We start from the raw sequence: 12,099 nt of genomic DNA, 5'->3' as shown, positions 1-12,099 counted from the left end.
CCAATGACTTTTCAAGCCAGGGCCTGCTACCAGGCCCAATACATTATGCTGCCTGACACAAAGGACAAAATAGCACCCCACAGCTCCAAATACAGTTCTGCAGCCCTAATGACAGTATGTAGAAATGATAGTAACATATTCATATAAAGGGGGAATGAAGGATTTCCCCTTCCAGTTCTGGATAGAGTTGGGTTGTCCAGAGAAGGAGAAAAACTCAGCTAGGTGTTTGATCCATTGCACTGCATGGAATGAGGGAGACCAAATACCGTATTTTTCGCTCTATAACACGCACCTGACCATAACACGCACGTAGTTTTTAGAGGAGGAAAACAAGAAAAATAATATTCTAAACGAAATAGTGAATATATGATTTTTGTGGTTCATGCTGTGGCCACAGACATGTGATCTGACAGTGAGTTTGGAGTAGCCCAATGCAAAAATCCTGAGGATCCATGTGGATCCATGCTTTGTAACCACGGAGGAGGGAAGGAAGGGGAACCATGGATCCTCTGCTCACGACTGCAGCAGATCCCACCCGCAGGCATTCGCTCCATAACACGCACAGACATTTCCCCTTACTTTCTAGGAGGAAAAAAGTGAGTGTTATGGTGCAAAAAATACGGTATCTATCAAAGCACAAGTGTCAATCACACAGTGGGAAGAGACTCTTGATCTGTCAATCAATAATTTATTGTACAGTCACAGACCCTTTAAGACAAGAGCCAACAGAAAGAAAAAAAGTGATCATTGAAAGATTCACTTACACGAAATGAAATATGAAACAAGGATAAAAAGAGAAGATACAGCCGGCAATTAAAATGAGAGTATTATCTTGTGAACATCTTTGAGTTGAGAAAAGAAACTTGGCCACTAACTGTCATTAATTGTCTTTATTAGCCAATAAATATTTCAAATACCATCCCTTAGTCCTTCCAGAGTGTTTTCTCATAAGGAAGAGGGGCAAGGGCTAAATAGCCTACTACTTTCCTCACTATGAAGATTACATTAATAAATTAATAAATAAATACCCAAAGTATCAGCTACTTCGTCTCTATAGGGACACAAGCAGTCTTCATTTGGGGCACCTTGATAACACCCTTACAATATTGCAGGAGGGAGACAGTTGACTCTGGCCTTAGAAAAGACATGGCAATACTTGGGCATAGTCAAATTATCCGGATAACTAGCATATCTGGAGAATTAAAAAGTTATGCCAAAATATATCAGAGAGTAAGGTCTGTGGGTATTTGATAAAGAATAAATATCTTAAAGGCTTTCTAAGAATATACAGTGACTATGCAATGTCCCTACAAAGGTATAAATAAAATATTGACTGGTGCAAGTATTCTACTATTTGAGAAGCTTTTTACTCAATGATTCTTGCAAGATCCCATCTCTTATTACACCCATTCATAAGAAGGGGTTCTAAGATCAATCACATGAAATATTATATGTTTGTTGGATATGGTATCTAAAATTTATACCCACTACTTCCTTGTTGCTAAAATTGGAGACCTGGGCAGACAACTAGAATATTACAGTGGAAGAACAAGCTGTATTTTGTAAAGTCAGGAATAGATCAGTGCTTTGATAAACAGAGAGAGGGAGAGAGAGATTTTGGCTTAGATTGCTCAATAAAAATGTTGACAAGACTATTAATTTTAATTCAAAACTTTATTCACAGACAGGACTTAGAGTGGGTTCAGGTAGCACCTCACAAAGTGTAAGATAGGGGTGTCTGTTGCAAAGGTGCAACGGCCCTCTCTCTCCCTGGCGCCGCTGTGCCAGCCCTCAGTTTCCCTTTCCCTCAGGTGAATTCCTCCAATGGAGAATGTATCACGAGCGACAGTGGGTTTTTCTTTTGGGAAAACAGGTTGCAAACAAACTTTATTATAACAGATGTAAACAAGGAGTTTTGGTTCTCCTTCTTCCACAGAAATGTAAGAAACAGTGCTGTTGCTTTTTATTAAAACATATACTGTTTCAGGTTATAGGCTGTACAGTGGTACCTCGGGTTACAGACGCTTCAGGTTACAGACTCTGCTAACCCAGAAATAGTACCTCGGGTTAAGAACTTTGCTTCAGGATGAGAATAGAAATTGCATGCCGGTGGTGTGGCGGCAGCGGGACGCCCCGTTAGCTAAAGTGGTGCTTCAGGTTAAGAACAGTTTCAGGTTAAGAACGGACCTCCAGAACAAATTAAGTTCTTAACCCGAGGTACCACCGTATGCTCTTCAGGCTTAAGGTTACCTTCTTTTACATATCTTCCATTGATAAGACTTCTCCACACAAACTTCAGCAACTTAGGATTTTAACTGGACTGTTTCCCTTGCAGACTCCCAAATCCTCCCTGGCCTCGGAATCACTACTGCCCTTTCCCTCTGGGGACCCTTTTCCCTGTAGGCACGTGTGGGACTGTGTCTTTTCTGCGATTGAGAACCTGAGAGCATCTCCTGGGAGTTCTCGGCTCTCCTCAGCCTCCTGACAGAATCCCTTCACACACTCCTGCCTCCACTCCAACTGCCTCCCCTGGAACTCTGGCCAGTCAGGCACTGTAGTTAGTTAATTGTTTGCTGGTAGGGGGAAAAAACACTTGATGACTCAACCTGCTCAGAAAACAAAATTTTCTGTCACATCTCTTAGCCCCTTTGTGGGGACCTTTTGTTCGCAATATGTCATCTCCAAGCTATGCAATTATCACCATTATTCTGCGAAATGTGGTTATATAGACTCCCAGATCACATTTTTAAAAATTATTGGTTGGTGTGCTGAGGAAGGCATTTAAAGCTCTGAGATTTCAAACTATGCCTAAAGCCTCTTTGGATAGGAGAGATGCCATAATACCTGTAAAACCTCAATTGTGAATCTGCCTCCAGGGATCATTCATTATTCAAGGTCCTGCTTCTGGCATAATTCTCCCTGGGAAAGGTTTCTTAAAGGAATTGCCCCGAGACTTTCCTTTTTGAGCAATAGAGAGAAAATCTGTTATCTGAGGATAGATTGGAATTAAGACACAGCATATAAAGATTTTGGGTTGCATTTGACGAAAATATATTTGGAGCAGACCTACTGATTTCAGTGGCCTCAATCATGTCCACCAATTTCGGTGGGTCTACTCTGAGTAGGACTAACATAGGCTGCAATCCTCCATGTCTGTTTTAGGAGCTTATCGGGTCAGACAACATTTTATTGTACATTCTGGGTGCAGGGGTTCCCCCTTGGACTGGGGACCACCTATGCTGAAATGTAGGAACTTACTGTTTGTATTTTTGTGATGACCAGTGCTTTCTAACAAACAAATTTGACAGACTGACTAATTCCATACACAAAAGTCAGTTGGTCTGGCAGTTGATTCTTCCTTCAAGTCTAGCAATGAAATTTCATCCTCCACTGCACCTGAGGTCAATAGGGTAACTATGGGGCTGCCCTCCAACAGAAGGTTATGGCCAGGAGACTTTGGAGGAGAAGCTGGGGCTGCCATTCAGCATCTGCCACCTGAGGCAATTGCCTCCCTCTGTCTAATAGTAGGGCTAGTCCCACCTGTTACCTAGGGCTCTTTGACTCAGGGATGTTGCTGGACTCCACCCATTCCCAGCCAGCATCACTAATAGCCAGGGATGATGGGACCTCAAGTCCAACAGTATCTTGAAGTTTCTCATCCCTGCTTAACTGTTGCTGTTGTTGCTGCTGGGTACCCTCTGCAGGCAAATGGTGAGCCTGCACTCCTGAGATAAGCACTTCTGTCATTTACCATTCCAGGTATTCTATCTGAAACAAAAATGGATGCTTATTGTTTTGGACTGGTGCATTATACGGTCCATTTCCAGCATTCTTTCTCTCTGGCCTGCTACAAATCTTGCTTAGTTGTTCTGTTTTTAAAAAACTGACATTATCAGGATTTCCCCACAAGCTCCTCTATCCCACGTCCTGCGCCTTGACATCTTTCACAGTTTTATGTCCTCATTGAGCCCACTCACAACTTCTGTCTGGAGAGCTTAAATTCTGGACTGCTGCACCTTCTGTATCTTCCATTGTCAGACGTCCGAACTGGCACGTGTGAGCAGTTTTTGTCTGGTTTTATTTCAAGCACCATTTGCACAATTGTGGTTCAAAATAACGAGTGTATTCACAGTCTATCAATGCAGCATTGCCAGGCCAGTACAATGTGTGCTTTACACCCAAACACAGAAGAGTACCATTGTCTCCCAAGTTGTGTCAAGAGTTGTCATATTATGTGCCAAAAAAAGCTGTGGTCCCTTTATCTCAGATAATGAACAAATAGGAGCCCTATGATAAATATAAGTTTGTGGGTGTGTAGTGGGGGAGGGAGTGTCATAGGGGATGTCTAGATTGTCAGTATTTTGTAGGAGGGATTCGAGCATATACCAGAATTTTTTGTTTTTGTGATTAAAGTGTATTAAACAGAGGTCAGCAAACTTTTTCAGCAGGGGGCCAGTCCACTGTCCCTCAGACTTTGTGGGGGGGGGGCAGACTATTTTTTTTTTGGGGGGGGGGGAAATGAACGAATTCCTATGCCCCAAAATAACCCAGAGGTGCATTTTAACTAAAAGCTCACATTCTAGTCATGTAGAGTCATGGAGGTCGTTTGGAGGCAGCATGCTTTGGGATCCCCAATTTTGGTTGTACCATCCAGACCAAATGCAGACACTCCAGGGCTCTAGGTTTTCCTTCCCCACTCCAGATGGCAGCATAGCTGTCAACTTACAGATTTGAAAATAAGGGACCAGCAGCCTCAAAAATAAGGGATCAGCAGCCAAAATAAGGGATTTTCCAAATACAGGTATGTTCAGCTTCTGAGCCAAAGGCAGAAAGCCCAGCCAGAAGCCAAATGAAGTCTCAAGCGGTGGTTCCCACAGCGCAGCAACCTGGCAAAGGGGATGCAGCAAGGAAAACCACCGTCACCTCTCCGCTGGAAAGCGCTGAGCAAAGGCAAGTCCCCAGGCAACACGGCCAATTTGACCTGCACAAGGCATGCAAGCTGCACCCCCCAGTCGTTCTTAGACTCCTTATTGGGTGAGCAATGCAGCCAAGCAACACAGTTGGAGCCTCCCTCCTCCCTGGGAGGGAGGGAGAAGAGCTGCTTCCTTTGAAATCTGCGAAATTTAAGGGACATCAGCAATAAGGGACAGCAGCTGGACAAAGCACTGGGATAAGGGAGTTTCCCACCAAATAAGGGACGGTTGACAGCTATGGATGGCAGGTAGAGTGCCTGAATCTCCAAGTGAGCAAGAGTGCCCTTAAATGATGATGATGATGATCATCATCATCATCATCATGATGTCAACTATGCATAGAGCTTGCAAGCTTCAGCCTTGCAGGAGCAGGCTGCAAATTATTGAATGAACTCTCCACAGGGTCTGCCTCCTCCCCTCCTTCCTTCCCCTTCCCAATTAACCTCCATCTCTGCAAATTAAGACTCTCTGGTGGTGGTGGTGGTGGGGTCTGCCCACCTCCCCTCCCTATCATAGTAGCATTCCTTTAGCTAAGGTTCCTGTCTTAACTTCTAAGCAGGGACATGTTTGCCCATTAGTTGGGCTTTGTGTTTTTTATTTGAATGAAATGCTCTCAGTGACTGTGGTTGATGCTTTATTTGTCATGCTTATGGGTGTCACTGGGGCACACAACTCAGTCTCAGGATCTGGGAGGTTCCTGACCTGGCAACCTGACTGTGATAAACAGGATGTAGAACTCTTGTCCAAATGATATTTCATTATGTATGTGGCAAGAGGTGTCCATTTTTATTCATTCTGTATGGGATACAACAAGCTAGACAAAACTTTTTAGTGCTCTCTGGGGGTACTAATGCACTAATATTGATTCTTTTAACTTGTAAGCTAACTGGGACCTTCACAGAATGCCAGCACTTACTATTCATTCATACAAATAATGTTTTATGGCTGGCACATAAAAATGCTGCATTTATTCCCATAGTGTTTGGAACGTTCTTGCTGCATGAAGCATTACTTTGAAATGGGCCTTTAAAATGCATGATTAGTGAAATAGCTGGCACCCCGTGATTCCATTTTTGCAAGCCTGAAATTACCTCTATTGGCTTAAGTACAGCATACCTGCCTGAGGGCCGACTTGGTATCCAAATTGGGGAGAAAGTTGAGATGTAGACGCATTACACACACACACACACACACACACACACACACACAGGCTCTTCTACAGCACCATGTACGACAGGAGTGGAGCATCTGTGGCCCTACAGAAGTTACTGGACTCCCAGTTTTCACCAGCCCCAGTCAGCGTGGTCAGGGAGAAAGATGTGATTTGTCATCCAGCAACAGCAGCAGCAGGGCCACAGGTTCCCCACTCCAGCATCAATAGCAAAAACACCTGTGCACCTTGTGCTGTTTAATCGCTTGCCCCATTTTTGTGCAAGTAGAGTGGGAAACATGTGCTCAGAAAATCTACCCCTTTTAACACATGATAGACTATCTGCACAATTTCATAGATTTCATTGTTGTAGAGTTGGAAGGGAACTCTAGCTTCAGGAATCTCAGCATGCAGTTGCAATTTGAAACCACACTGGACCCTGCTTAGCTTTGCAAATGTGCTAGTTGTTTTATTGTTGCACCACTAGGAGGTGTGGAATAGTGTAAAGATGGCTTGTTGCACTGCCGTTCAAGACATTTTCTGTCTTGTTGTGGCCTCTTTCTGGCCAGCTCCTTCTTTATGGGACATCTTTAGTGCTGGCTCGGGCCAAAGGGAATTGTAGTCCAAATCATCTAGAGGGCACCAGGTTGGAGAAGGCTGTGTTAAGTTGTCCACACATGGAAGCACCCTGTGTGATCAGAACTCTGCAAAGAGAGGAATCCAGGACATCCAGAGCTGAAGCCAAAGATGGCTGATGCAACTCTAGTGGGACTTGCGAGTGTCAGAGAGAGGGCAGCACAACTCGCTTTGTGGTGCGTGCACTGCAGAGCTTTACGGAAGAGAGAGTCATTTTAGAATTACTTGGGGAGGGGGGATACTTGTGGGCTGTGGCTCCTAAATCAGCAATCCTAAGGAAACTCCCTTCCCATAAAATTCCCGGTGCACATTTTGCCACATTTGCCGCCGCATTTTGCCACCATGTTCCCTGTTGCTCTCGATTTGAAAGTGCAAGCCTCTTTCTGAGCAGAGAGGAGGAATCCAAATGAGAAGCAAATGCTTGGCTGTAACTGATTTTGTTGCAGAGGGATTGTTTGCCCTCTGTGGGTTTCAGCAGTGTGCTAGAACTCAGCTGACAGGATCTCATTGATTCGTGGAACCAACTTAAGCGGCAGTTTGGTTGCTCTCACCCTGGGGGCCTTCAGAGCTGCGGCCATGGCTTTTCCACAATTAGCTAAAAGCAGTATTAAAGCAGAGATTTCCTGTTAACACTTAACTATTGCATTGCTATGTTGTCTGGCTATGTCTTCCCTGCATAGACCCTCCTAGGTTATGTTAAGTAAATCCTGTTTAGCAAAGATACTCTGCAGTGTTCATTAAAAACCTATTCCTTGCAGCTTCATCCTAATTTATTTCTGATGGGTATGGGCTGATGAATGTGGGTGGAGTATTTGTTATTAATAATCTCTGAATTACCCCAGTGCCAGCTTTAGGCTGAAATCTCCTGCATTTTCTTCTCAAAAGTAAGTCCCATTGAGTTTAGTGGGAGTTGTTGCCAGATAAGTTGCCAGGCAATTTCTTATTTCTTCCCTTAAAAAAAAAAAAATAGTGCAAAAGCTCTATTTCACTGTTAAGTACTTAATAGATAGAAATAATAATTCTATTTGTTTGTTTGTTTGTTTGTTTGTTGCATTTTATCATGCTTCTCCTCCATCTCATTTAATCTCTACAACAACCCTGCGAGGCAAGTTAGGGTAAGAGAAGGCAGTGACTGGGCCAAGGTTACACCCAGTGAGCTTCAAGACCAAGTGGGGTTTGAACCCTGGTCTCCCAGGCTAACGCTCTAGCCACTGTACCACACTGGCTCTACTGTATCACACCGAAACCAGTAATTAAGGGATTTGTGTGCCTTTGCTGTTGTGTCTTTGGACTGAAGTATTACTGTATTTTACACTGTCATCTGCCATTATGGGGCAACATCTTGTACCTGATCCCATGTTAGCCCTGTTGTCAATGGAAAATTATATAAATCAAAATGTCAAGCATAAAGAGTTGGTCTTTCTTCTTATGACAGCAGTGAGGCAAATAGTTGTTTCCACTTGGGGGGCTCCCCCTCCCACCACAGAGTTTGGGACCCAATACCTGTGGAATTTAGGGAGTACTTCCAGAGCGCTTGGCTCACCACCAGAGTTGGATAAGAGGAATAACAAAGAAAGATGAGTTTGACTCGGTAGGGTCTCAGCTTATATCCTTTATTAACAATAGGAGAGCCTCTTCCATCTCAGTCTCAGGAGCCACTATGGAGACATTATCTTAACTCTTGAGATTGAAGCATAATCCTGTGGATGTGAGCTTAACCTGAAACATAAAAGATTTTCCAAGTTTGTTTTGTTGCCATGTGGGTGACTACATATAAAACTTAACAGCTGGACATGCATTTCTGTATGCAAATCCGAGTCAAACCCCCCCCCCCCAAGTTGACCTCCCTCCATTACGGCTGATGCAGTTATGTTGTGATCTTTGAACAAAACATGCATCATACCAAAGAAAAGGGGAAGGGGAAGCACATTCCACTTGTTTGGTTATGCAGAACCCAGAGACTGCAGCAGTGGCATAACATAGGTTGCCAGTTCCCAGGATCCACGTGGAGGGTGTGTGTGATGGAGGGAAACGGATGGAGTACGCATGCACATTCAACTGCCTAATGGCGTCCACATCACCCAGGAGATCCTAGCCACAGAGATAATAAAAGAAGAGTCACTCTGTTGTCTGGAGAGGTCACTTCCTGGTTAGCATGGAGAAGCTGTTTTTAATGGAGCCCAGTGATGGAAGCATGCAGCTGTATTGAGGCAACACCAGGAGTTGAAATTTTGCACTGCTAACAATTTTGTGCCCAGGGCAACCATCCTTGTAGCGCTCCCCTCCCCACGTTACACCACTGGACTGCAGTGATCCAATGATGCAGTCTGTTTTTGGGAAGCTACCCTTCATCAGAACTCTTCTCCTTTTGCTTTTCAGGGACTTCTTGCCCCGTGGATCCGGCATTGTCACCAGGCGTCCCTTGGTCCTGCAACTGGTCAACTCCCCCACAGGTACACCAGCCCCTCTATCTCCTCTTTCATTTCAGTCTTCTATTTTTGTTTCGAAAAATTTATATGCTACTTGTAGAAAATCTCAGAGTGGTGTAAATGCAAAGTTGTCTCCCAAAGTTCCCGCTCAGTGGGATCCCACAGCTAATTCTCCCCTAGTCTCCTCGCCGGCCCAAATAGGACTAATTTAGGCAGCTAGCCCTGGTGATCATCTAATGTTTATTGGTTTAATTTTCCCCCTAAATAGATTTTTGAATTCTGAATTTATTGTTATTCATGTTTTATACTGTATTTTATGCTGTTTTTTGTTGCATCAATTAAGTGTTTTAAATTTGTTGTTAGCCGCCCTGAGCCCGGTTTTCTGAACTGGGAAGGGCGGGGTATAAATAAAAATTTATTATTACTATTATTATAAAGTTCCACATAATTCTTTCTGTTCTTCATACCAATAGGGAAAACTCAACACTTCTTTTCTGCTGTTGTTCCCGTGCACAGTGTTCATATATGCAAGATGTAATTTCAGGGGGGGAAAGGAATGCATCACAAAAAAGATAATAAAGAAAGATTGAGATTTGCATTGAATTGCATATCTCTGCTTACAGTGGTGCCCCGCAAGACGGAAAACTCGCTAGACAAAAGAGTTTTCCGTTTTGGAGGTGCTTCGCAAAACGAATCTCCTATGGGCTTGCTTTGCAAGACGACAATGTCTTGCGAGTTCCTGCTGGTTTTTTTTCCTGCCCCCCCTTTTTCTAAGCCGCTTATCAGCTGATCCGATAAGCCGCTAAAAGCGCTAATAGCGCTAATCCGTCAGTGGGCTTGCTTCGCAAGACAAAAAAACCGCTAGACGAAGAGAATCACAGAATGGATTATTTTCGTCTTGCGAGGCACCACTGTATAAGATGCATCTTTTGTAATAATGACGATAATTGAAATAGAAATGCATCTCACCCTTGTACTGCACTTAGGCAGGAATAATAAGATGCACAAATATAAGATGGAGGACACCTGGCTTGCCAGAAGTACATATGAAAAGGATCTAGGAGGTCTTAGTAGACCATAAGCTTAACATGAGTCAACATTAAAATAAAAAAAATTCCTTCCAGTAGCACCTTAAAGACCAACTAAGTTAGTTCTTGGTATGAGCTTTCGTGTGCATGCACACTTCTTCAGATACACTGAATGAGTCAACATTGTGATGCAGCAGCAAAAAAAAGCTAATGCTATTCTTGGCTGCATCAAGTGTCCAAATCATGGAAAGTAATAGCACCATTCTATTCTGCCTTGGACTGCTGGAGTCCAGTGTCCAGTTTGGGCTCCACAATTTAAGAAGGAGCTTGACAAGGTGGAACCATGTGCAGAGCGAGGTGACCAAGATGATAAATGGTCTTACTTGTCAGCTAGAAACTTCCAGCTTGCACCAGCATGTATCACACAGAGAAGTTTCCAGAACTTTCTTGAATTAATTAGAATAGGAAAGATCTCTGCACTTTAAACCAATACTTTCTGTACCAGAAATGCAAACCTGACCTTTCCTCCCACCCACCCCTTTTCTAGAATATGGTGAGTTCCTACACTGCAAAGGAAAGAAGTTCACTGACTTTGATGAGATACGTCAGGAGATCGAGGCTGAGACTGACAGGATAACTGGCTCAAACAAGGGCATCTCTCCTGTTCCAATCAATCTGCGAGTCTATTCTCCCCATGGTAAGTCCCCTTTTTGTGCCAGGTGTGGGTGGTGGAAGCCTCAGACTCCATCTTGTATGAAGCAGCTACTGGGGCTCATGATGCTCTTGCATCATCCCCCCCCCAAATATAGTCCGTCCCCCCACAAGGTCTGAGGGACAGTGGACTGGCCCTGAAAAAATTCACTGACCCCTGCATTAAGGCCATGCTGGCTGTGGGTGGCTGATGGGAACTGTGAAACATCTGGAGGGCAGCAGGTTAGGGAAGGCTGACTTATATCAACCTGCATCCCAGAGACATCTGGTTGGATCTGTGTTTGAAAGTAAAGCAGTGGAACAGATGGATACAGGGGTACCAACTTGAATAAATTATTGGAGAGGTCAGGTAAGCCCCACACTGCATAATTAACCCCACATGGGGTGCATACAACCCAACTGAATAGCAATCCCCATGAACTTTGGGGGGGCCTGGCCCCCTCAAATATTTTATTGGGAGGGCTGAAGGGACCTTGGAATTGGCTCCTATGGATGGACATTTGGTTTTGAACATTGTGAAACAGCATTCTAGACCGTGAGTGGGGAATCTGTGGCCCTGTTTCTGGACTAAATTCCCATCATCCCTGGCAGTTGTCATCCCATCTGGAGAACACCACATTGACTACCTCTTCTCTAGGCTGTAGAATACTTTCCCCACTTCTTACGTTCCTATGAGACATCTCTTTCTCTTCCTTTATCTAGTCCTGAGTCTGACCCTGGTGGATCTTCCCGGGATGACTAAGGTTCCAGTTGGAGACCAGCCTGCTGACATTGAGTTCCAGATCCGTGAAATGCTAATGCAGTTTGTCACCAAAGAAAACTGCCTCATCCTTGCAGTGTCCCCAGCAAATTCAGACCTGGCCAACTCTGATGCTCTCAAGATTGCTAAAGAAGTCGACCCTCAAGGTAAACTCAGCTCTTGTGTTTATATTTTTCTCATAGTTTGTCCCTTTCCTACCCCAATGGTCTCCTTTTCTTCCCTTGACCGCTGGCTATTGCAAATATCACCAAAAAAGGTTCACTCCAAGCAGCACAAAGTTCCAGGGGTGCCATTTTTTACATTTGTATTTTCCTTGTAATGAGAGTGAGTGCTGGAGACTTAGAATGTTTTTGTAATAACAGTTTATTTAAAGGTAAAGGACCCCTGACCGTTAAGTCCAGTTTATTTACAA

General features: G+C 44.0%; 1 protein-coding gene across 20 annotated transcripts in view; it reads left to right on the top strand.

The window, feature by feature from the left end:
- Positions 1-12,099, top strand: part of DNM1 (dynamin 1) — a 129,376-nt gene that overhangs the window by 30,342 nt on the left and 86,935 nt on the right. For all 20 annotated transcript variants that reach the window (XR_014215876.1, XR_014215877.1, XR_014215878.1 and 17 more), the window contains exons 2-4: positions 9,139-9,212; positions 10,764-10,913; positions 11,630-11,833. Coding sequence is in view for 16 of the 20 variants with exons in the window: in XM_082208867.1 (XP_082064993.1) it covers positions 9,139-9,212; positions 10,764-10,913; positions 11,630-11,833 (428 nt within the window). In the remaining 4 variants the exon portion in view is untranslated. The remainder of the gene's footprint in view (positions 1-9,138; positions 9,213-10,763; positions 10,914-11,629; positions 11,834-12,099) is intronic.

The sequence above is a fragment of the Podarcis vaucheri genome, assembly GCF_965113315.1.
Source record: "Podarcis vaucheri genome assembly, chromosome: Z".
NCBI classification, from domain to species: Eukaryota; Metazoa; Chordata; class Lepidosauria; order Squamata; family Lacertidae; genus Podarcis; species Podarcis vaucheri.
Note: the sequence above shows the minus strand (reverse complement) of the source record. Positions and strands in the feature narration are given on the sequence as shown.